The sequence below is a fragment of the Podarcis bocagei genome (genome assembly GCF_964188305.1).
Source record: "Podarcis bocagei genome assembly, chromosome: 12".
Taxonomy (NCBI): domain Eukaryota; kingdom Metazoa; phylum Chordata; class Lepidosauria; order Squamata; family Lacertidae; genus Podarcis; species Podarcis bocagei.
In genome coordinates, this window is record NC_138137.1 from 41349741 (window position 1) to 41374466 (window position 24726).

The window sequence follows — 24726 nt, forward strand, 5'->3', positions numbered from 1 at the left end:
GAAACGCTGCTGTCTCCCCGCCGGGAAAAGGGATTGATGCGCTTCTTAAGATGCCTCCCGCGATCGCCTCTTTGCAGCCCTGTCTGCAGGCTCCTAGAGCGAGCTCGCTTGCCCCAGTCTGCTTTTGTACACACACACTGCAAACATGTCCAGCTTCTAGGCTCTTAAGATTTGGGGCCGGTCCCCCTTTCCTGTCCCGGCTACACCGTGCGCGCGATTTGGACCCGGGATCGGACTGCTGTGCTGCAAGTGGGTGCTAAGAGTTTATTTCCTTCCTCCTTCCTTTTAGCACCAAGTTTGGAAGAGGAATGCCTTTTTTAAAAAAGAGGGGGGAACCACCCTTCAGAGCCCGCCCCTCCCGGATCCCCAGAAGTTCATTTGGCTTAATTACATTTCCCCCCCATGTTTGCGCTACTAATTACACCGCCGCTCAAGCCGGGGAGAAAGTGAAGCGGAGCTGCTGGCGCTGCAGGACGCATCCTACCTTCTGCCCCTTCCCGCTGCTTTGAGTGACGCGGCGGCGCCGCCTATGGGAGCCGTGCTGGAGGGGAGCGAGGGGCGGGCCGGGGGCGGGCCAAGGCGGGTCAGGCGGCGGGGCGGGAGCATTATTTACAGAGCGAGCGCGGGGCGCCCAGAGAGCGGAGCCGGGCTGGTGGCTCGTCCTGCGCGCTGAGGTGGGAGCGCCCTGGAGCGAGGCTTCGGATGCGGCTGCAGCAGGGCTCGGGGCGCGCGTGAGAGAGGCTTACGGCGCCAGGAGCCGGTGGAGGCCGAGAGCGGGTGGCGCAGGGCAGCCCGCGGCGGGGTCCATGCTCTGTGCCCGGCCGGGGCATTGCCTTGCAGCGTTGCAAGGGGACGAGAGCCCTGGAGGGAGCGCGGAGACTCGACTCGGGCGGTGACGGCGAGGCCCGTGCGGGGAGGGTTAAATGGATCGCCACTCCAGCTTCATCTTCGTGTGGCTGCAACTGGAGCTGTGCGCCATGGCCATCCTGCTAACGAAAGGTGAGTCCGGCTCGCTAGAGGGGCTCCTTCCCGATCCTGGGGGGGGGGGGAGACTTTTTAAGTTCCCGGCGGTCTTGCCGGAGATCGTGTCGGTCGGTAGGCAGAAGGAAAGAGAAGGCAAAAGCCGCGCGCTGAGCACACAAAACAAACGAACAAGGCAAGCGATGGACTCGGCGTTGGTGGTGCTAACGGGACGCCGCTATTTTGACAGGGGGGCAGTCCCACGGGAACGTGCAGTCCGGTCCTTCGCGCGTCTCCTCGGAAGCAAGGCGCACGGACCTGATGGTACTTATTCCCAAAGAAGAGGAAATAGGCTAACGTAAAACTAGCGCCACTTAACATACTGCAGTGTACGTACTGTCCTGTGCATGGTTATTCAGAGGCAGGCAAGCCCCATTTGTGTTCAGTAGAAAAGCACGACTAGTATTGCACCCGAACTCAGTGGGGCTCGCTTCCAAGTCAACATGCGCAGGACCGGATTATGGGCTCTTTTTGGCGCAAGCAGCTCCCCTCTCTAAATCCAGCCCGGTTCACGAAACCTCCCATCCTTTTGAGATGCCTTATTGAATGCATTTCGATCCTTCGGCAGCTTTCAGATTTTTTTTGCCCTAAAAAGAGCGGGGGGGGGGTCAAAACAAAATACGATGAAATACTGTTTCGAAGCGTGTGTGTGTAACCTATCTTAGTCCCCGGAATGAAGACAACCCCTCGGAGAGGGAGGCGTGGGCCTGGGGTTGTTTTGCAGAGCAGCGTGGTGGGCTGGCGAGTGCTGGTGCGTGTTGACAAGCGTACAAAGGCTTAACGTGAGGATTGTCGCCCTGGGGGAAGCCTTTGAAGAGCTGCTGCGAGGCTTCCTGTAGGGTCAGGGGGAGGGCTGCTGGAGGAGACGGGGCGGGTACTCGGGAGCACCCGGAGGCTTTCTCCCGAAGAGAGACGGGCCTTGGCTGGGCGGGGGATGCAGGAGCGCGCGACCTGCGGAAGGGGGCGCTGCTGTCGTCCTCTGGGCTGGCGGCGGCGGCATCCATGAGAGGCTCGGCCTCGCCTTCGAAGCGAAACAGAGCGGGATTTAAAACTTGCAAGGAGGCGCGTTCCAAGCTGGGACTGATCCGTAGCAACTCCCGCCCTGGGTGGCCGGGGGTGAAGCCCGACTGCGCCCAGCCTCGCGCGTAAACCCGGCTGCGGGCCTCTTCCAATTCCCTCGCCAAAGGCGCCCAGGGTCTCTGCAGCAGCCGCAGCCCCGTCAGGGTTGCAGAGGCTCGCCCAGCTGCCTCCCTCCTGCTAGCTCCCCTTGCGACGCGCTTTGGAGGGACGCCGTCGGTGGCGGGTGCGCGTTGGCAGTGACCGTCAAGAAGGGCTGTGTGCACGCAGCAGCCATTCCAGGGGGTTGCATTTTGGGGGAGCAGCCTGGTGCGGTCTCAAGCCCCGGCTTTTATTTCCTTTCCCCAGGCTGGGGAGCGAAACCTGGGGGTGACGTCGGGGTGTCCGTTTGCTCTGCTAGAAGCAAGAGCGGGCTTAGCTTTCTTTTGGTGGGGTTGCCGCCCGTCGGAGGTGGCTTGGTGGGGCGGCGGCAGCAGCAGCAGCTCCCAGCCAGCAGGGCAAGCCCGGTAGCCATTTCCCCGGGGCAATTGCCCGGCCGGGGCTTCTCCTGCTCCTGCTCCCGCTGCTCTCCCCTCCTGCGGCTAGCGAGCTCCGTGCGCCCGGCCCGGCGCGGCCTTTGAAGCGCTCTGCCAAGGCTTTGTGAGCGTGTCATGTTTCCTCCTGGGCCGAGCTTCGCAGGCCAGAACAAGCTCGCCTGTTCTTGGAAGTGGCGTTGCTTGGGTTTCCTTCCCCTTTCCCCGCCCCCCGCCAGAGCCTTGCCCCGCTTCATTGAGGGAAGTCAGACCTTAGGGGCAAGCGGTTGTCAAAATGTTTTTGTTAGCATGTCTTTAATGAACTAATGAACGTCTCCAGCCCACACCCACCCACTCCCTCTCCCAGCTCCAGAAAGCAGCGCTGGCCCAAGGCAAGCTTTGCCTGTTTGCGGCTTTGCTTTACCTGTTGAGAAGGTAAAATTGGAAAGAGACCCGGCTGTATGCCCTCCCTTATCCCTCGTGGCTAGAGTAGAAATCCAGCCCATGCAAGTAAGGGACTTGAAAGAAGTTTGCTCCTGCAAAGCGGCAACAACCAAAATTGTGTTCAGGCTGTGTGATCCTGTGAACCAGCACTTGAATCCTTCAATTTACAGATGAGGTTTACTTCTGAGTAAACATGTGCAGGATTGGGCTGTGCACCCCTGACTGTGAGAGGTGACCCCACTAGTATGAGATGTGAACTGTTAAGCATCTTGCTGCAAATATTTGAAACTTCCTGTGTGTGTGTATGTGAGCTCACACAATCCACACTCTTCTCCCCTCCTCGCCACTTTAAAGAATAAAAACTTAACTGGGGGGAGGGAGAGGAGGGAATGGGAGAGTTGATGTCTCCCTATAATTGCCACGTTTCACAGAGAGGAGGTTAAAGGATAAGCTAGCACCGTGCTGATGTGCTACAGTATTTATTTATTTTGGAAAGAAGGGTGTAATTAACCCCAAATAACAGCCCTTGCAGCAAGCAGAGGGAAATCTTCTGGCCCCATCAAAGAGGGGCAGAGAAGGGAGTGACTGAGAGTAATGTGCAGTTGCAGATACTGAAACTATGCGCCTGATAATGATATAATTAGGGGATCACAGACTTCTGGCTGCTGTCGACTTCAAAAGCTTTCAGAGAAGCCTGCAGTCTCTCCTGTAGCCACCTTGACTAAAAGCAGACAGTTTTCTTTAATAGCTACATACAGTAACAAGAAAGAGGAGGGGAACAGAAAGGGCATTGTTCACTGTTTGAAAATACCAAATACCCTCCCTGGCCTTTTCCATAGCTCAGGAAAAAACTTTATGAATTGACAGAAATAAAAGGTTTGTCCCCCCCTCTTCAAAAATACGATAACACAAAAATGCCATTCTCTTCTGCTGAGGGGGAGGTGGTGGAATGTGTCTCTAATTAAAATGGAGTTGTAATAACCCGATGACTAGTCCATCATGTTTTGTTTATGAGACTGTGCTTGGTCAGGAAAAGAGGATTGTATGAACGATTGAAACAAACATTTTCTCTCTTGTGATGCTCTCTTAAGACTGCAGTGGGAAAGGACTAGCTTATAGATTTCCCCCTTCCCCACCCCCTAAAAAGAGTGTTTTGTGTTTATCCATAACTTGTTTCAGTGAAAGCTGCTCAGCCCTTGGACTTGACTTGCTGGACAATAGTTGCTTAAATGGCATTTGCTTTTGAAAAGGGGACTTAGGAAGTTACATGATTGGTGGCGGCGGAACAGAAGTCCTTAAAGGAAAGAGAAGCGCCTCTGTAAATCTAAGAACATTGGACGTCTGGGCCCAACTGCTTGAAGAAGGATGTCCGGAATGTGAATGTCGCCTGCTTGGTGACATGTAACACATCCCATATTATTTTTTGAATTTTGCTCTGGTTACCTGTTTTGGTGGAGAACCTCAAGGGACTCCCAAAAATGCAAACACTTACTTCATCTCTGTGATGAAAGACTTTCAAGCAACTGAATAAGGGAAATGCTTTCTGTCAAACTAGTTCTCTGAATGTTTAAGCAAGCTTTTGAACTTCATGTATTCTTTGGCAGGCTTGGGCTTCAGATCTTGCTTCACACATTTACACAAATGAGGGGCAAGCTTGTTTACATACGGGCACTGTGTCATTTGGCTTTGATTAAGCAGTTTATTAAAATGTAATGGCATTCTAGGGAAGGCTGAACTTAAGATAGTCTGGAAGGCGAGCCCTGCAGAACTGTATGTATGTGTAAAATGTTTGTAATTCATATCTTAAGCATAAGCTGGGACATAGTAGATATAGTGCAATATGATCTGGGTGCTAAAAATTAATCTCCGGGTACCTATGTACCTTAAATATAACTCTTAATTTGGCAGAAGGAAGTTATGATTTTAAGGCCTTCGCAGTTCTCTTGTGGCTGAACCCCCCCCCCCTTTTCTAAAATAAGTGCTATTCATCACTGTGGTTGTTAATACACTTCCTCCAGTAGTTTCTGAAGCTGAGAGACAGATCCAGCTTGCCTCCCAGCTTCCTTCCTTCCATTCTCTGAACTGATGGAACAGATCTGAGCTGAAACGTTGAGAAGACAGTACAGTTTCTCCGTATAGTAAAATGAATGCATTTCTGAAGAATGTAAAATGAATATGTTTTTTAAAGCACTTCCTTCAGAAATTTTTGTGGTTTCCTGTGCGTTTTTTGTTCCATACAAACAGTAGAGGATTTTCAGTCCAAATGTTTACCCTTTTTGACCACATGATGGATTGGGGAGTGGGGGGAAGGGAGGTGGTGGAAGGAGGGTTCAATCTTGCCACCTCCCCCATTTATGAGCTTTCATATAAGTTGAAAGAGGTTGATTTTGGCAAGCAAGACACTCTGATTGTAAACTAAAGATTTCCTGTTTTTTAATAAAAACTAAAAAGATATTTTGCATGAGAAGACGATGCTGTGAGAAGCCAGATGCTTGGCACACATGGGATGTGTGACTATTGTCATTATGTCCTGTTTCATGAGTTTCCCAGGGGCTACTTTTGGAAATGAAATGCTGGGTTAGATGGAACCAACAAAGCAATCCTTGTGTTAAGAATTAACTTAAATAAAAATGCATGCATGATTTTAGTACATAATTTCATAAGGTGTTGGCTAAAGCTCTTAAATACTGGCACCGTGCCAAAAGGCAGTAAACAATTCCAACCACTTTGATTAATTCTGCCAGGCGTAAATATTTGAAGTGTGCTTTTGACTTTGCTATATGCTGACGTATGCAATGTAAGTTTCGTTTTAGAGCAGATATGGAGAACCAGTTGCAGTAGGTTCAGTTTCCATATAAGCCAAAGTCAGCATAGCCCAACGGCTGGGCATAAATGGAAGTTGTATTCCAGCAACATCTGAATGGCCACAGAGTTTTCAATCTTGATTTATAATAACTAGTATTAAAGGTAATGTAAAGGACAAGTACCTGCAGATTTGCAAAGATGCTAAATGGGGAGTCATTGCTGCTCAAAGATCTGGAGATGAGCTGGTATGTGATAAGTGGCCAGTTTACAGATTTTTGCCTATGGAACATTGCTTCATAAGGAATAAGCATCTACTGCTTCAGTAGCTGCAGTGGTGACTTGTTCCACTGCAGCTGAGTTGCTGGTGGTTTTGCAGGTGGGGCAGAACCATCCAGCTTGCATTTTTTGATGGGAACTCTTACAACTTTGTGCCAACTCAAGGTGCGCACGGATGCTGTCTTCAGTTTTGCATACGAGGTTATGCCCCTCTCCCCAGTTCTTTGGCTAAGTAAGTTAAAGCCCACCTACACATGGCAGCTCCTCCCACGAGGTGGCAATTTCGGACGGATTCTATGCAACACCATCCTCCCCACAGGGACTCCGATTTGTCATGCCTGCTATGGGGATCTTGTACACTGTGCAGAGCAAAAGCCAGGAATGGAGGAAAGGTAGATCTCTGGATGGTCTGCAGAAAATCTGGAAGGGCTTCCATGTCTCGGTGGTTTGGCAAAATTGCCAGGAAAATTATTTTTGTACCATGATTGGCCATGTCCTGTTTGCTTATATATCTCCCCTGGAGATGCTTGCCTGTACAACAGGAGTATTAATTGATTGCCTTTTCCCATGGCTGTGTACAGCTCTGTTGACCAGTTCTATAGAGACCTGTGTTGGAATCCTTGATCTATAGCAGAGATAGTCATCGTGGTGCCCTCGAGATGTTTTTGGACTACAACACTCATCAGCCACAGCCAGTATAGACACTGCACTTATCATGGATGATGGGAGGTGTAGTCCAGCAAACCTCTGGAGGGCTCCGTCTCCAAGCCTGCTTTCAAAAGAGACACTTATTTTGTTTGTTACTCACCCATCTTAATGCCAGTATTGAGGATAAAGGTAAAGGGACCCCTGACCATTAGGTCCAGTCGTGGCCGACTCTGGGGTTGCGGCGCTCATCTTGCTTTATTGGCCGAGGGAGCCGGCATACAGCTTCCGGGTAATGAGGCCAGCATGACTAAGCCGCTTCTGGCGAACCAGAGCAGCGCATGGAAATGCCGTTTACCTTCCCGCCAGAACAGTACCTATTTGTCTACTTGCACTTTGACATACTTTCGAACTGTTAGGTGGGCAGGAGCAGGGACCGAGCGACGGGAGCTCACCCCGTCGCAGGGATTTGAACCGCCGACCTTCTGATCAGCAAGTCCTAGGCTCTGTGGTTTAACCCACAGCGCCACCTGCGTCCCTAGTATTGAGGATACAGGGTATCTAAATCCTTACTGATTTGCTGCGGACTAACAAGCTTGCCACTTTACTTTTGTTGCAGGTGAAATTAGATGCTACTGTGATGCTGCACACTGTGTTGCAACAGGCTATATGTGCAAATCTGAGCTCAACGCTTGCTTCTCTAGACTGCTTGACCCTCAGAACAGCCATTCCCCACTTACTCATGGCTGCTTGGACTCTCTCGCAAGCACATCGGACATCTGTCAAGCTAAACAGGCCCAAAACCACTCTGGAACTGCCATTCCTACGTTGGAGTGCTGTCACGAAGATATGTGCAACTACAGAGGGCTGTACGATGTTCTCTCTCCTTCCAGAGGGGAGCCTTCGGGTAAGTCGTGCTCTCGTCTGATACATAAGTTTGCTTGCAACAGGCAAGACCTTGTTTTGTCTGCTAATGATTTTGGTCTTTTAATACAACTAGGCACGCTGGAGTGGGAGGCATGTGGCTAGACAGATCTCTGCCAAATATCTTTGTATCTGCATTAGCATGAGACACAAAGTTTGCTCCTTTTCAAGCAGGCCTGGCATCTTGCCTGGGAAAACTTGTTCAGGGAGGGGCACTACTTTAAGAAACCTAATTGTGCCCAATTTAGTCAGGGGAAAATAAAACTATTAGAATGTGCAAATGAACCTTATGGAAGCCTGTTAAGTTTTAATGAAAACATGCACACAGCTTTTAATTTAAATCTGCTGCTTTGTTACCTCGCGTACACGAAGGTGAAATCATCAAGTCAACCAGAATAAAGTCCCAACGTCTTTTCCCACAGCCGGGTGAAGTTAGTTATTTAAAAGTATGCAAATAATTCATCTGACTCAACAAACTTTGGTGTTGCAATTTCACTTATGCCCTGCAGGGCATGGAAGTAAAATAAAAATAAATCTCTCCATCACTGGGTGTATCCATTTAATTGAATTGATGTGCCTGGTGTATTCATAACGCTGAAGTTGATGTTTCCTTGCATGGAAGGCTTGTGGTCCTTGGGATGTTGGATTACAAATCCCATCAACCCCACCCAGCATGACCATTGGGCCGAGATGATGGGAGTTGTAGTCCACTGTTAGGGGAGGACACAGCTTCCCCATTCCTATAGTAAAGCTTAGCCAAATGTCCAAAATCAATACTTTGCAGGGGGTGGGGACCATCTGGCTGCTTTGTGTACATGGGGTGCTGCAATTGTTTTGTATTTGCTTCCATAATGATAGTCACTAGTACAGCAAAACCAAATGCCTGCTATGATAGTCCTTTTTTGTGTGGCTTGCTAAAGCACCTCACAACTCTTATCTTTGCAATCGTGTGAAAAGAAGAGATAGCAACTTTCCCCATGGCTCACCTTGTAAATTGCAGAACTGAAATTTCCATGTGCTTTGGAACAAACCAGGATTTGCCTCTGCAGACACAGAGCAAATAGTTTCATTCTGGTCCTATCTCCTTGGTGTTTGTCCCTATTCCGGATAAATGTATTGCAATATTTCATTACATTTTTTGTGTACTTAAACATGTAATACGTACAGAAGTGTAGAGCTGCTGAATTGAAAGCTGGGTTCACCATATCCATATATAGCACCATATTGATCTTAGGTTTTCTTTGGTGGTATGTGAACATCTAAGGCAGGGGTCAGCAACCTTTTTCAGCTGTGGGCTGCTCCACTGTCCCTCAGACCTTGTGGGGGGCCGGACTATATTTAGAAAAAAAATAATGAACCAATTCCTATGTCCCACAAATAACCCAGAGATGCATTTTAAACAAAAGCACACATTCTACTTGTGTAAAAACACCAGGCAGGCCCCACAAATAACCCAGAGATGCATTTTAAATAAAAGCACACATTCTACTCATGTAAAAACACACTGATTCCTGGACTATCCATGGGCCAGATTTAGAAATGCCCTCCTGTCTGGTGCACACTGGTTCCAAATATAGTGGTAATTTGTAACAAGGGTTAACACTGGTGATGTCACATTACTGCATAACCCTGGGCTGGGGTACCTGTGACCCTCTGGATGTTGCTGGATTACAACCCCTACCACCCTGGCCCTTGACCTGGGGCTGATGGGAGGAGGGAGTTCAACAATGTCTGGAGAGCAATAGAGTTCTCTGGATTCAGCGTAGCCTAAGCAAATAGCCGAGTTTCTCTAGAATCTGCAAGCTTTGGGTCGTGATCAGGTTAGGGAGAAAAATGTAGGGAGCACCCCTCTTTGAAATGAGCAGACCTTTCCCCCCTTCCATCACCTGAGAGGGTAGTCTTAAAAAGAAAGGGTCTTGGGGAAGCCTCCACTTTTTGTGGTTGGAACACAGGCTTTCGCATGTGGCATGGAAGGGACCTTTCTGAACACCATCTCTCTCTCCTCTCTTGCAGGACAAGGGAGCAGATACCAGCACGAGGGCAGCAGAAACCTCATCACAAAGGTCCAGGAGCTGACCTCCTCCAAAGAACTGTGGTTCCGGGCAGCTGTCATCGCCGTCCCCATCGCTGGCGGGCTGATCCTGGTGCTGCTCATCATGCTAGCTCTGCGCATGCTCAGGAGCGAGAACAAAAGACTGCAAGACCAGCGGCAGCAGATGCTGTCCCGATTGCACTACAGCTTCCACGGGCATCATTCCAAAAAGGGACAGGTTGCCAAGCTAGACTTGGAGTGCATGGTGCCAGTCACGGGGCACGAGAACTGCTGCATGACCTGCGAGAAGATGAGGCAGCCGGACCTGGGCAGTGACAAAATACTCTCGCTAGTCCACTGGGGAATGTATGGCGGGCATGGAAAGCTGGAATTTGTGTGATCACGTCGCCTTTTGGTCTTTTTTTATATATATATATAACTATATTTTAAAATTTTGTTCTTTAACATTGCTAGGAAAACTTTTCCAAGGCCTTTGGGTTCTGCTGGACAGGAGCACTTTATACAGGGAAAGCCTACAGTCATTAATCGTGTTTTTTTTTTTAAAGAAAACAAAGGACCTCTGCAGATTGAACCTTGGATATATGTCTTCTGAAGGATCCCAAAAGTTACCTTATTTGCACAGAGTAAATACATTCAAATGTATTGTTTGCTTTAAAGTTATGAAAGCAAAAAACCGAGAAGTTGTACACACTGTTACCAGGGTTGTCTGAGTTGTAGGGAGGTGGAAATTTTGAGCTATACTATTAAATTGTATGCAAGTTCTGATGTAAAGATTTTTAAAATATATATAATTATATATATATATATTTGTCTGAAACCTATTTTGTGGTTTTGTGTAAGAATCACTACCCTTCTAGCAGAAGCACTACATAAAGTGTTAACTGTAGAGTTTCCTTTAGTGTTTAGTCAGGTTCATGTAAGTGAACTCTGGTGTTCATCCAGCTAAATTCACATAACCTGAATTTGCTGCCTTCCCTTGCTAGCTTTTTCAATGCTTCAGCTTTCCAGACAGGAGAAAAACGTATTTCATGCCCTTTTGCTCTAAAGGCAAATAGCATCCTAGCAGTTTCTGATATTTGTGGTTCAGCTACAGCCTCTGTATCATGCAGATTCTAATCTTCCCCTAGGCAGCATGGAACAGAATACAGTAGTCAGCCAACTTGTGTCTTCTTGGAGTCTAAAATATTCCAGGTATATTCTGGGATCGGTTAGCAGGAAGGGCTGGGTTGTACAGTGGTTGGAGAAGGTTGAAGTTGACCTAGCTTCAAATCCCCGTTTGGTAATGAAGCTCCAAGGGGTGACCCTTTGGCCTGACACACTTCCATAAGTTAAAATAGCAAGCAGGGGGGAAAACAAACACCTTGAGCTCCTTGGACGAAAGGTGAGATACAAATAAATGACAATGCATGAAAGATTTATTCGGCAGACAGATGGGCAGCAGTCCTTCATGCCTTCCCCAAGTATGAATGATATAACAATGCACTAACATCATTGTGAAATATCTGTGGATGCTCCTTACAATTCTTTCTCAAGCATGACCAAAACTGTTTACCGGCCTTGATTATGTTTTGCTAGGGCAACCATTATCTGCAGGTGCGGGATTTGACTTGCTGGCCATTAATTATAACCTAGCCCTGTATGCAGAAAACTAGGAGGTCAGGGGAAATTGTTCAGCTTAGCTTTCCAGATAGTTTTGTTTCAGTGGGGATTCTCTTCTCCTCCGCACCAAATGAGGAGTTTTTTAAAAGGTGTTCTGTCTTTCCAGTGCGTTGCCCAAAGTGGTACATGCTCTGACCAATTTTCCGTCTTGATCTGACTATATGTATTCTACATGGCTCCTGCTTGCCTGTCTTGGTACTAATTCCTGCTGACTTCAGTGGGACATAGTCCCAGGTAGGCATGCATAAGACTGCTGTCTTAGCCTCTCCTGCAGGTGCTGTTTCAACATTGGTATCGGTGGAATACTAAATATGGGATGGGTTGAGGCTGCAATGGAAGAACATCAAAACAATCTTATATCTTCTGGGAAGTCTAAATGGAGAAATGTACAGTGGCCTGGGGAAGTGAAGTCTCCCTCTACCAAAACTTAACCTCGGTTAAGTACTTAATTCGTTCTGGAGGTCTGTTCTTAACCTGAAGCACCACCTTAGCTAATGGGGCCTCCCGCTGCCGCCGCGCCGCTGCAGCACGATTTCTGTTCTCATCCTGAAGCAAAGTTCTTAACCCAAGGTACTATTTCTGGGTTAGCGGAGTCTGTAACCTGAAGCATATGTAACCTGAAGTGTACGTAACCCGAGGTACCACTGTACTGGATGGTAGGCCTGGCAAGCAAGAATTTTGGTTAAACAAGAGAGCTGTTTTTACTTGCTCCCATTTGCTAATGTGGGAAGTAGCTGAATGGGCGCGATCCAGACAATTGTGCTTGTCCCGCTGCAGTCAATGGGACTTTTAAAGCAGCACTAATGTTTGGTGTTCAGGGGGAGCCTGCCCACCCCAACTATGTTTTGCGAGCATTCAGAGGTTGCGATAACCCCAGTTTATTGCTCTTGATGTGGTATGAACCACAGACAACGCATGATTTTTCATATCCATAAGTATGGGAAGAGATCAACCAGATTGGGGGGGGGGGGTATAAAGACCAGTACCTGAAATGTCTTGGCTTACATTTCTCTACATGTTTACTTCAGAGTAAGCTCTATTGAGAACACTGGGACTGGCTTCAGAATTGTCAGAGAAGAATGGGCTGCATGAATCTCATTTAAGGCCCTTCCTTGTTTCTGATCTCCAAGGCCCCCCCCCCCCTTCTCTCCAGCTTTTCTTGTGTCCTACTGATTCCAGTCTCTCCTCTTGACTCCTGCTTAACTGATTCTTTTAAAAAGCCCTTACACCACAGGGGGGTTGACCTTCCGAAATACCAAATGTGTCTGCTTTGGAAAGAGCCCTCCTCCAAAGAGCCCGTAAATCTGGTTTCAATATTGGGTGATTACAGCCTGAGCAGGGAGCTTGAAAGTAACCAGCCTCCTCTGGTAGCTCAGGCCCTGGGCAGGCTTATCTGGTTGGCAAATCTGGGGCTTGCTAGCTATCTTACTTCTTCCACTGTTTACAGCTGCCAAAGCCAATAAATTCAGTCCAGATTAATTCACATGTAACGAAGATCAGAATCCAACTCATGAGGCTCAGTCAGCAGCAGAAAGTCTTTGCTTTCCCTTGCTTTAGGGCAAAGAGCAAGGAAGCTCTTCTCCCCCCCCCCCACCTCCCCCCCCTTTGATTTTTCCTTGCATACTAGCCTCCTTTTGGAGGCTTCTAAAAGCAAACCTATTGGTCTCCAAAGCAGAACCCAAGCAGCAATTTTATTAGAAAGATGAACATATCCTAATTACACTAGCAAATGTGTTTTCCCCCTTATTTGTATCCTCCTCTAAAAACTTTCTCCATAGCAACTCCCAAGTGTGTGTGTGCACGCTCACACTTTGAGAGTTTGTTTTTCACAACCAAGCCCTATATACATTTTAGGAAAAATGCATATGTATGCCACTGGACATGAAGATGCATTTGCTTTCCATTAGGTACCGTATTTTTTGCTCTATAAGACGCACCAGACCACAAGACGCACCTAGTTTTTGGAGGAGGAAAACAAGAAAAAAAAAATCTGAATCTCAGAAGCCAGAGCAGCAAGAGGGATCGCTGCGCAGTGAAAGCAGCAATCCCTCTTGCTGTTCTGGCTTCTGGGATAGCTGCGCAGCCTGCATTCGCTCCATAAGACGCATACGCATTTCCCCTTACTTTTTAGGAGGGAAAAAGTGAGTCTTATAGTGCAAAAAATACGGTATGTGTGTAAGAGACAGACTTTATTGGGGGTGGGTAACCTTAGCCCAGATGTTGTCAGACTGCGGCTCTTGCCATCCCTGACCACGACTTCAGCAATATCTGGAGGGCTGCAGGTTCGCCATAGATACCGTCCGTCATCCATTCACAGACTGGCTCTTAGATGAATACTGACAAGGACTAAATAATATATTGAAAGTATGGAAATGGCCAAACAGATTTAACATGGTTTAGCTAAACATTTCAGCTTCTACCTTACTCAATAACAACTGGGATTTCAAATGAATGCTCTGGGAGCCAAGATAACACCATATATATATATATATATATATATATATATATATATATATATATATATATATGCAGGTTTTGGTGTCTTCGGGTGTCTTCCCGTGTAAGAGTTGGGGTGTCTAGGCGACGTTTCGACGAGGTCTCACTCGTCATCTTCAGGCTGGTGCTTTCGGCTTCTTGTTACTGGAACAGAGCAGGATCTCAGTGTTTGAGTTCCTATAAATACTGTTGAGGGGGTGTGGTGTATAGCCTCCAACGTTCTGGGCAGAGAGGAAGTTCCCAGGTTAGTGTGTCTTTTCTTCTTTTGTTCATTAATTACTTGAGGGATATCTTGAGTGATTTCTTGAGTGATATTCTGAGTACCACTTAGGAGGGTCATTAGGTGTGGATTAGTTGCTAAAGCTTTCGTGTCTTGACCTCTTGACCTTGTGAAGAGTTTTTTCTGAGAAGATGGCTGTACTGCACTTAGTTGTGCTCTGGCTTGGCTTCGTGTATAGGGGCGAGCTGTGGTTTTGTGCCCTGTGCCAGCCAGATCTGTGTAGGGATTGCAGGGGGGTGCAGCATCCGGAGGTGCCATTATGGTTTGGCTACTGGATGGTGTCTGTAATTTATCTGTGGAGAGGGTCTGGGTTTGGGTCTGGTGTGGTTGATTGGAGATGGCGTTCTGTGTGCCTCTGGTTCTGGTGTCGGTTTTTGTGGGGAGGGCTATTTTCCAGATGTCTGGCAGGCGGGACGTATCGTCACGCTTGTTCATGTTGTGAGGGTGTTTCTCTATCTCGATGGCTTCCATGATTATTCTCTTGTGGTGGTGTTCCATGTTAAAGAGCAATTTGGAATCTGAAAAATTAATTTCGTGTCCTGTTTCTTTCATGTGTTGGTAAAGAGAGGAAGTTTTTTCTTCTTTTTTGACGGCATTCTTGTGTTCTGCGATACGTGCATTTATTCGTCTGTTTGTTTGTCCAATGTACGTGGCTGGGCAGACTTTGCAGGGTATTTCATAGACCCCTTGGTTTTCTAACTGGATTTTATCTTTGGGGTTTCTGAGGATATTGGCTATTTTTTGGTTGGTGCAAAAGGCTGTTTTGATATTGTGTTTATGGAGGATTTTGCTCTTTAACATGGAACACCACCACAAGAGAATAATCATGGAAGCCATCGAGATAGAGAAACACCCTCACAACATGAACAAGCGTGACGATACGTCCCGCCTGCCAGACATCTGGAAAATAGCCCTCCCCACAAAAACCGACACCAGAACCAGAGGCACACAGAACGCCATCTCCAATCAACCACACCAGACCCAAACCCAGACCCTCTCCACAGATAAATTACAGACACCATCCAGTAGCCAAACCATAGTGGCACCTCCGGATGCTGCACCCCCCTGCAATCCCTACACAGATCTGGCTGGCACAGGGCACAAAACCACAGCTCGCCCCTATACACGAAGCCAAGCCAGAGCACAACTAAGTGCAGTACAGCCATCTTCTCAGAAAAAACTCTTCACAAGGTCAAGAGGTCAAGACACGAAAGCTTTAGCAACTAATCCACACCTAATGACCCTCCTAAGTGGTACTCAGAATATCACTCAAGAAATCACTCAAGATATCCCTCAAGTAATTAATGAACAAAAGAAGAAAAGACACACTAACCTGGGAACTTCCTCTCTGCCCAGAACGTTGGAGGCTATACACCACACCCCCTCAACAGTATTTATAGGAACTCAAACACTGAGATCCTGCTCTGTTCCAGTAACAAGAAGCCGAAAGCACCAGCCTGAAGATGACGAGTGAGACCTCGTCGAAACGTCGCCTAGACACCCCAACTCTTACACGGGAAGACACCCGAAGACACCAAAACCTGCATTCCTGTACCCGTGAAAATCTACAAAAGCAAATATATATATATATATATATTTGCTTTCGTAGATTTTCACGGGTACAGGAATGCAGGTTTTGGTGTCTTCGGGTGTCTTCCCGTGTAAGAGTTGGGGTGTCTAGGCGACGTTTCGACGAGGTCTCACTCGTCGCCTAGACATCCCAACTCTTACACGGGAAGACACCCGAAGACACCAAAACCTGCATTCCTGTACCCGTGAAAATCTACGAAAGCAAATATCTCACCTCTACGGGGAGGAAACCTTCCAGCTGACAAGAACCTACGAGAAACTAGATGACGAGTGAGACCTCGTCGAAACGTCGCCTAGACACCCCAACTCTTACACGGGAAGACACCCGAAGACACCAAAACCTGCATATATATATATATATATATATATATATATATATATATATATATATATATATATCTCACATTCAGGATCAATGAATTCTAGGGAGTGGCGTGAGCAAAACAGACTTTTTTATAAGAAGAAAAACCAAAGAGAAGACATAAATGAAGGGTAATAAGAAAAACCAAAGAGTAGACATAAATGAAGGGTAAGTTTCCAGATTGGGTTCATGGGCTGCTAGGATCTTGAGCCTAGACCCAAAAAGTCTCTTCCTAATATCCACAGGTTTGATGGTTGCTTGAAAGGAAATATTAGAAACATGACTCTGCCTTCCTCACTGACCGGATTTACGTATAAGCTAAACAAGCTATAGCTTATTTAAAGGAAAAAAACAATGTACATTTCCAAAATAGAAGTTCAACAATTACTTTGATAAAATACATATTTTGTTGTGTGCAAATGACTTTATATACCTATTAGGCCCATATATTACAAAAAACAGCGACAATTTGTTCTTGACAAAGGACAGCTGGACATATAAAGGGCCCCATTACCTTCATTATCTTAGGGCCTCATCAAACCTAAATCTAGCCCTGCTGACCATTAACCAGCCTGGCTATAAACTATTCCATACCAGACCTAGATCATTTGCCTGGGCAACAGTCTGAATTAGGCCTTGTGTGGCACGATCCAAAATTTTTCCTTGCGGCCTCCAGCCTGCTTGTGTCCCTCCTCCCTTTTTGCCCTCTTTGTTTTGTGGCTGGTGAGTGACTGGTCACATCCACAGCATATATCTCATGCACATTACTTCCCCAAAAGAATCCTGGGAACTAGTTTTTTAAAGGCACTAGGGAATTGTAGCTCTGTGAGGGCTATAGCATGGAATGTGGTGGTGCTGTCAGGGTAGGATTTGAGAACGGGGGGCAGGGGGCGGGAGCCATGTGTTTTAAATATATGCTGTTTGTGTGATCCCTGTCTCAGAACAGTACAGTTCCCAGCTGCATAGGTACCTATACCTTGGCAACCTTTAGCTAAGTGTTGACCCTAAAGTATTAATGAATATCCTTCCTCTTAAGCATACTAGGTAAAAGTAAAGGTACCCCTGACCGTTAGGTCCAGTCGCGGACAAATCTGGGGTTGTGGTGCTCCTCTCGCTTTACTGGCCAAGGGAGCCGGCGTTTGTCTGCAGACAGCTTCTGGGTCATGTGGTCAGCATGACTAAGCCGCTTCTGGCAAACCAGAGCAGCACATCGAAATGCCATTTACCTTCCCACGGGAGCAGTACCTATTTATCTACTTGCACTTTGACATGCTTTCGAACTGCTAGATTGGCAAGAGCAGGGACCGAGCAACAGGAGCTCACCCCATTGCAGGGATTCGAACCGCCGACCTGATCGGCAAGCCCTAGGCTCTGTGGTTTAGACCACAGCGCCACCCCTGTACTCTACTGTTATTAAGCATACTATACTGTGCTTCATAAGAGTGAGCATATAAATAGTGAAATATAAACAAATGTACAAGGCAGAAGGATTCTTTTACTGGTTAAACAAATGTTAAATTCCACAAAACTTCAAATCTTAGGCTGTGTATGCAATATACTTTCAAAGCATGTTGAAAGCAGTTTTCTTTGCAACCCAGTCAGATAAGTGGCATATTAATAAATAAAAATTCTTCTTCTTCTTCTTCTTCTTCTTCTTCTTCTTCTTCTTCTTCTTCTTCTTCTTCTTCTTCTTCTTCTCCCCCTCAAATGTTTCTGGGCGCTGTTTTTTTAAAGTTTTTTTATAGTTTTCCAATATACCCCCAATAACAGCCAAATTATAACAATTAATTCCCAAATTATACAATTATCAAAATGCCAATCAACTTCCAATTAATACATTTGAGTTAAAGTGGCTCCCAACATGGTGGTTTGGGTGCATTTCCGATCTTAGATCCCTACGTTCTGTAATCTTAATGTCAGTTACATTTCAGTTATAATTATAATATGTGCTTTTTTCTGGGGGGGTGCAGGGGTACACATACCCCTAAACATTTTGTGAATCTAGGTTTGGCCTCATTGAAGGGCAGTATTTTAATTTGAGTAGGAAAATGAGAGTACCCCCAAACATATTTTTTTAAGGAAAAAAAGCACTGATGATAATCCCTTAGTCAACAGCTACATAATTAATGATTTCCATTCGTGATGTTACAATATATAAATTTATAAAGCTTCAGGTGAGGAACTCAAACTATTATCTTTATTCTGCCCTGTGTGTGAAAACTGTTATGTCCATGGAGATTCCTTCTGTCATGTATGGCATTTGTCTTTTTTACTTATCAGCTGTTTTCTCCCATCGTGGCTTGGGGCAGAACTAAATCTCAAAGTTTCTCAGAGGTCTTACCTCTCCGTCCCTTCCTTCGATGTCTCTGAACAGGCAACAGTCTGCTAGAAACCAGTCTGCCTCACTAGTAAAACATGTCACAGATCTTCGCCATTTCCCCCTTAGCCTAGGAAAAGGTGAGCAGTTTTCAAACACACTCCTTTCCAACTCCCAGAATCTCTGCAACATTCTTATCACAGCCCCCAAGTTCTTTTCCTTCCAGCAAGAGATTTAAACTTTATATTAGATTACATTCCGTCAGTAGCACACACAAATCTCAGTCTCTTTTTCCTTGTCTTCCAACATAGTCATACTTAAGCTTCCCCTCCCCCCCTCTTTCAGATCACACCGTTTCCATTTTTGCTTGTTAATATCAATATTACTCCAATGTGCCTTCCTCACTTGTAAATATATTTTTATCTTATATTTTGGAGAGGGTTGCTGATTCATGAATATATAAAAGAAGCTTAGAATAAACAAACCGTGGGCTTCCTTCTCCCCAACCAACTCTCACACCAAATAAAATCTTATCTCAATTCAAACCTTTGATCCATGTAGCTGGTATATTCCGCAGGATATTGCTGCAACCCTTTCCCATCACATGCCGGTACTTTAAAGCCAATTAAAGATCCAATTCAACGGAGAACATCTGCTTCTTAATGGTGGCATTGGAGGGTTTTTGTCAGGCAAAGTGCTTTTGCATTCTGCACCTCCCTCATTCCATGCCAGAGCGAGAGCCAGGTACCGAGACAAACTGTGGTTGAAGCCCATTCCCTCCATCTCTGGAGAGAATTTGCAAGGATGATTTACCCTCTGTCATCCTTGCTTTCTTTCACCAATGATCTGCTGCTGTTGTGGGGGCTGCCTCCATTAAGGCAGATGGGACCGGAAGCCCCTGTAGTTTACCCCTCAAAGAATTAACCATTAGCAACAACTTAACAAACTACAGGGCCGAGGATGCTCTGAGGGCAAAAGTGTGCTACAAATGTGGTGAAGTGCACTCTGCAAAAGAGGCTTCAACTGTGTGGAGTTACCATTTGCCCAAGGACAGATTCTTGAGGGATCCTTGAGCCTCAGCCTTTGTCTTCTTTTGTTTCACCCTTTATGTATCACCTTATTCTTCCTCTAACCAAGCCACTTGTTCCACTTCCCATCCTCAAAGGCCTTCAATGAATAGAAATTATCAGGCTTCTGGGTTGTTTCTCCCAAAGAGTGGTGCATGGCTACCTTTGGAGAATTGGCTTGTAACCCTAGCTCTTCGTCAAGTCTCTTTCTATCGCGTGTGGTTACAGATCCACTGCTGCCAACAGAACTATCCCACAGACATGTAAGACCCCTATATATGAAACACCTGCACAACCAGGAAGTGGGAGCTCAAAGTGCATGCAGAGCAGATAAGCAAGGGAAACATGCCACATAGGAAAAATTCAAGTCACACCTGTGCAGTCTATGGCACAGCTAAAAGTGAAGATCGTCTAGAAAACAGAAGTCCGCTGGTTTTGTATGCTGAAGCAAGAGTCATACCAATTTTCCTTTTTTTCTGTTCTTGGAACAGGGTGACCTGCTTTTAATCTCTTCCCAGCTATGAGGCTCACTGGGTGACACCTGACCACCCCTCTCTCTCACACAGAGCTACCCCATAGGATTGTTGTATGGGGAAAATTGGGTAACCCCATGTCTCCTACTCCTTAGAGGAACGCTGAGGTCCTACCCACAAGTTGGCCATGGTGAAAACAGGCTGCTGGACTAGTTTAGGCATCAGCCCTATATCTCATGGGATATATAGATGTGATAAATAAATGCAGACCGAATACAGTCCGTTGTATTTGGAATACAGTACAACAATAGAATAAAGTTAAAATGTTTGGGAAATTTAAAGTGCTGACAGAGTGATATAATTTGCCATGTCCAAATATGTTTTGTGGTATTTAAATGAAGGCAGAATTTGGCCCTCGGACTTCAAGGGCGGTAAAAGAAGATTAACTCCCGGAGAACAAAAGAGCTGTTGTCACAAAGAGGCCTTAGTAATGAAAGCCAGCCCAAGAGAATGGATGTGTCTGATGTAAGCAGAATTCTCACATTATTGAATTTTTGAAATAGTTCCCCTTGAGGCATCAGTGAATTCTCTCTTTTTTTGTCAGGAGGCCTGTTCGTATATTATAAGCAGTAGGGCTCTTCTCGCTTTTGGCTATAGGATTTCATTAGGAACAGGGAAGGCTGAATCAACCATTTTATGAGATTTGCATTAAAAATATATATCGAACGCCCCCCCTCCCGCAAACAAGCGGGAGAAGGGAAGGAGTCAGCAGATTAAGGTTATCTCTCTAGGGGAGTCTGATGTCTCCAACAATATGAATCCTGGCTCCCTCCAAATAAACAAACACAGCCTTTTCTTTTGTCTTACTCCTAGACTTTGTTTCCATCTCTCATAATCCCTGTGGGGAAAGCCTGAAGTAAAACAAACAGCAAATAAAAGAAGCAAAGAGAAAGAGGGCCACACTTAAACACACAAAGAAGTGGGGAGAGAGAGAACAATTTTCCAGTCTTGAAATGAAGATGCTTATCCCAGGAGAGGACAGCCCAGGGGGTTAAAACACTTTGCCCCAGCTTTTCAGGAGCAACTAAGCATTACATTGTTTTTCCAGCTTTTAGCAGTGCGGCTTATGACATCTGAGAAGTAGTTGCCATTTTTAAGGAAAAGGCTGTAAGGCAAACAGGCCAGGATGCTAAGGGCTGAATAAGTGGCTCGGCTGGTGTAGCCCAATAGAGCAGGCATAGGCAAACCTGGCCCTCCAGATGTTTTGAGACTACAATTCCCATCATCCCTGACCACTGGTCCTGTTAGCTAGGGATGATGGGAGTTGTACTCCCAAAACACCTGGAGGGCAGACTTTGCCTATGCCTGCAACAGAGGGTTGCCAACTCTTGATTTTGGCTGCCTGGGTGGGGCTGGGTGGGTGGAAGTGTGGAACTGAGTGGACTCCACTGGGTCACTGGGTGCAGTTCACTCCTGTTGCTGATTCTGGTCTGTGCTGGGAGTACGTCTGAGCATGGGTTTTAGTGTAAAGGAGAGAGGAACCCTGCAGGGTATGAAGGGGGAATGAAGACAACCCCACAGCCAGGGTTAACCCAAGACATTTTGCTGCCTAAGGTGAAGGTCAAGATGGCCCTTTGTTCCACATACAGAAGCCTAAACAGGCAGCCAAAGATTACTTTAACACTGAACAGTGCTCATCTTTCTATCATCTATCTATCTGTCATCTATCTATCATCTATCTATCTATCTATCTATCTATCTATCTATCTATCTATCTATCTCTATCTCTATCTATCATCTATCTATCTATCATCTATCTATCATCTATCATCTATCTATCATCTATCTATCTATCATCTATCTATCATCTATCTATCTATCATCTATCTATCTATCATCTATCTATCATCTATCATCTATCTATCATCTATCTATCTATCATCTATCTATCTATCTATCTATCTATCTATCTACCTATCTATCATCTATCTATCTATCATCTATCTATCTATCTATCTATCTATCATCTATCTATCTATCTATCTATCTATCTATCTATCTATCTATCATCTATCTATCTATCTATCTATCATCTATCTATCTATCTATCTATCACCTATCTATCTATCACCTATCTATCTATCTATCTATCTATCTATCTATCTATCTATCTATCTATCTATCTATCATCTATCATCTATCTATCTATCTATCTATCTATCTATCTATCTATCTATCTATCATCAGCTATCAGCTATCTATCTCTATCTATCATCTGCTGCATTTTTTCAGTCTTAAAAAGAGCCTCTGCAGCAAGCAACTTACAATAAAGTAACAATAAAACCAAGAGTAAACACCAGGAGCCGAATAAAACAACCAGAGCATAAACAATAGGAGAGACAAAATAATATTCCAACCAAAATCTATAATCTTGTCACAGGATGCAGTGAAACTTAATTTACACTTCTACAATATACATGCCTTAATATCAGTTGATTTTCACTGCTTTAAAGGGAATACAGGATCCAAATCCTATTACTTCAAATCGTCACATGTTTTACAAAACAGAGTTGCATTGTCTGACTTAAGTAATCCAAAGTTGTCCTTCCCCCCCCCGAGACCTATTACATGGTATTTTGAGGGAGAGGCTTAGAAGTGTTAAGAAACTACAGTTTAATGTCATTTACTGATGAATGGCTGAGGCCATATCTGAAAAATGCAGATGCTCCAAAGTTCATGCAGCCCCAAGTACTGTTTACACAAAGCTGACACAGGCATAAAGCGACAAGGTGGAGTGCATAGTGGTTTGGGCTAACCAAAGTGGGGGTCATGGGTTTTACTAGAGATACAATTTTCTTGGGTAGGAGAGAAGAGGAGTGGAATGGAAAAAGGGGGGCTAAAATGTAAGAGTTTTCAATAAATAAGTTGATGTAAAAGACGCAGGTGGCGCTGTGGTCTAAACCACTGAGCCTCTTGGGCTTGCCGATCAGAAGGTCAGTGGTTCGAATCCCCATGACGGGATGAGCTCCCATTGCTCAGTCCCTGCTCCTGCCAACCTAGCAGTTCAAAAGCACAACAGTGCAAGTAGATAAATAGATACCGCTCCGGCAGGAAGGTAAACAGCGCTTCCGTGCGCTGCTCTGGTTCGCCAGAAGCGGCTTAGTCATGCTGGCCACATGACCTGGAAAAACTGTCTGTGGACAAACACCGGCTCCCTCGGCCTGTATAGCGAGATGAACGCCGCAACCCCAGAGTTGTCTGTGACTGGACTTAACTGTCAGGGGTCCTTTACCTTTTTAAAAGAAATAGTTGTGCATTAATAATGTTCAAGGGAAATCCAAGGTGTTCTGTCCCACTTACGGATCAGTCCCATCCTGTCAGAGCACCAAGGATCAGCCATAGGGTGCAACTGGAATTCCTTAGAGCCAGACCTCGCCTCCATTCACACAACCTCGATGCAGCAGCTCTCTGTGGGTGTCCTTTGCTGCTGCACGAAAACACCTCACGGGGACAATTGTAGGGATGTTGGACAAGTCTGCCAAATGGGAAATAGCAGTGGAAATTGCATCAGTTTGCGTGTCTACCTGCAAAGAAGAATTGATATCAGGCAGGTGAATATGACTGGGATTCACTGGTTTCCCCCAATAGATGGATAATTGCCATTATTCATCCATCAATTGATCTATCTATCCAAATGAATAAAATTTCCTTTTAAAATAGTGGTCAATATTTGCTTGTTTGATTAGTTTCTATAATCTAGGCAAATAAACTAAACTCTTTCTTTTAGTTTCAAATCCAGCCTTGATCTTTTTCTGACCAAGACCACAGATCCTCCAAAATCCTGAACTTTGATAACTATGTTAAAGTTTCTTTGTTTGGGTATTCCTATGGCATATGTGACTGTGCCAGTTTTTATCAACATTTATAAATATATTTTTTAATGGCTATTGAGTTTAAGGATGCAAGTGTATGGAGTCCGAATGCGACAACATCCATATCTCCTCATTGTAATGAAATGCACATTTTGTGGTAAATAGTCCAAAAATTATATGGCTGGAATCCAACCTCAAGAAAGCAGTGTTGTTCTATGAGCCTTTTTATATCAAGCAAATAAGAGGAACTAATGTTTATTTGTCAGCTGCTGGAGAAAGACGTGTGTCTGCTTGCAGTTGGAGTCCCCTTTGCGACCTTCCTTGTCACTGTTAGGAAAGGATTTGCATGCCAAATCTTTCCACTGACCTCCCCTGGAAGTAACAAGGGATACACCACACAGCCAAATAGGCCTGACCATCTTGTTGAACCACGGGTGGCAAGTGTCTTCTTTCATTGGCATGCAAATCAAGCCATGTAGCAAACAGCCTCCTTTGAAACATCCAATTTGCTTCCTGCAGACTGGTAGGTCCTCTGCCCCTTTCATCGGTGCCACGAGATTTATGCAGCTATTTTTCATGGCTATCAACAATGAATTAACTTCATTCAGCAGGCTGCTTGGGGTTTTTATTAACCAAAACATATTTCACAAACAAAGGTGCCTGAAATATACTCAGAGTCGAGAGTGGATTTCATGCTCTTTATTCAGCTCATAGTGGTGAGGAGGAATGAATGTCCCCTCAAAGTATCTGCTTTATATACATTATTTACACAATGGGCTGCACGTGATTGGCTAATTCCGGAATTCTCCTGTAGGCCAATCAGGTTGTGGATTCACTTCCATTTGGAGCCGGATT

The 24726-nt window shown here is 45.5% G+C and overlaps 1 protein-coding gene and 1 long non-coding RNA gene across 2 annotated transcripts in view; one reads left to right on the top strand and one right to left on the bottom strand.

Annotated features, from left to right (window-relative positions):
- The window catches only part of LOC308569900, a 618054-nt gene that overhangs the window by 24676 nt on the left and 568652 nt on the right, over nucleotides 1-24726 (bottom strand). The window lies entirely within an intron of this gene.
- On the top strand, nucleotides 637-10560 carry BAMBI (BMP and activin membrane bound inhibitor). Its single transcript, XM_081164135.1, has 3 exons — nucleotides 637-999; nucleotides 7399-7686; nucleotides 9717-10560. The coding sequence occupies exons 1-3, from the start codon at nucleotides 924-926 to the stop codon at nucleotides 10133-10135; spliced, it is 783 nt and encodes a 260-aa protein (XP_081020261.1). The 5' UTR covers nucleotides 637-923; the 3' UTR covers nucleotides 10136-10560.

Excerpts from the sequence above, each read along its gene's own strand:
- BAMBI (XM_081164135.1), top strand. The coding sequence starts at position 924 with ATGGATCGCCACTCCAGCTTCATCTTCGTGTGGCTGCAACTGGAGCTG. Across the intron at positions 1,000-7,398 it reads GGCCATCCTGCTAACGAAAG|GTGAAATTAGATGCTACTGT; the intron begins GTGAGTCCGGCT and ends CTTTTGTTGCAG. Across the intron at positions 7,687-9,716 it reads TTCCAGAGGGGAGCCTTCGG|GACAAGGGAGCAGATACCAG; the intron begins GTAAGTCGTGCT and ends CCTCTCTTGCAG.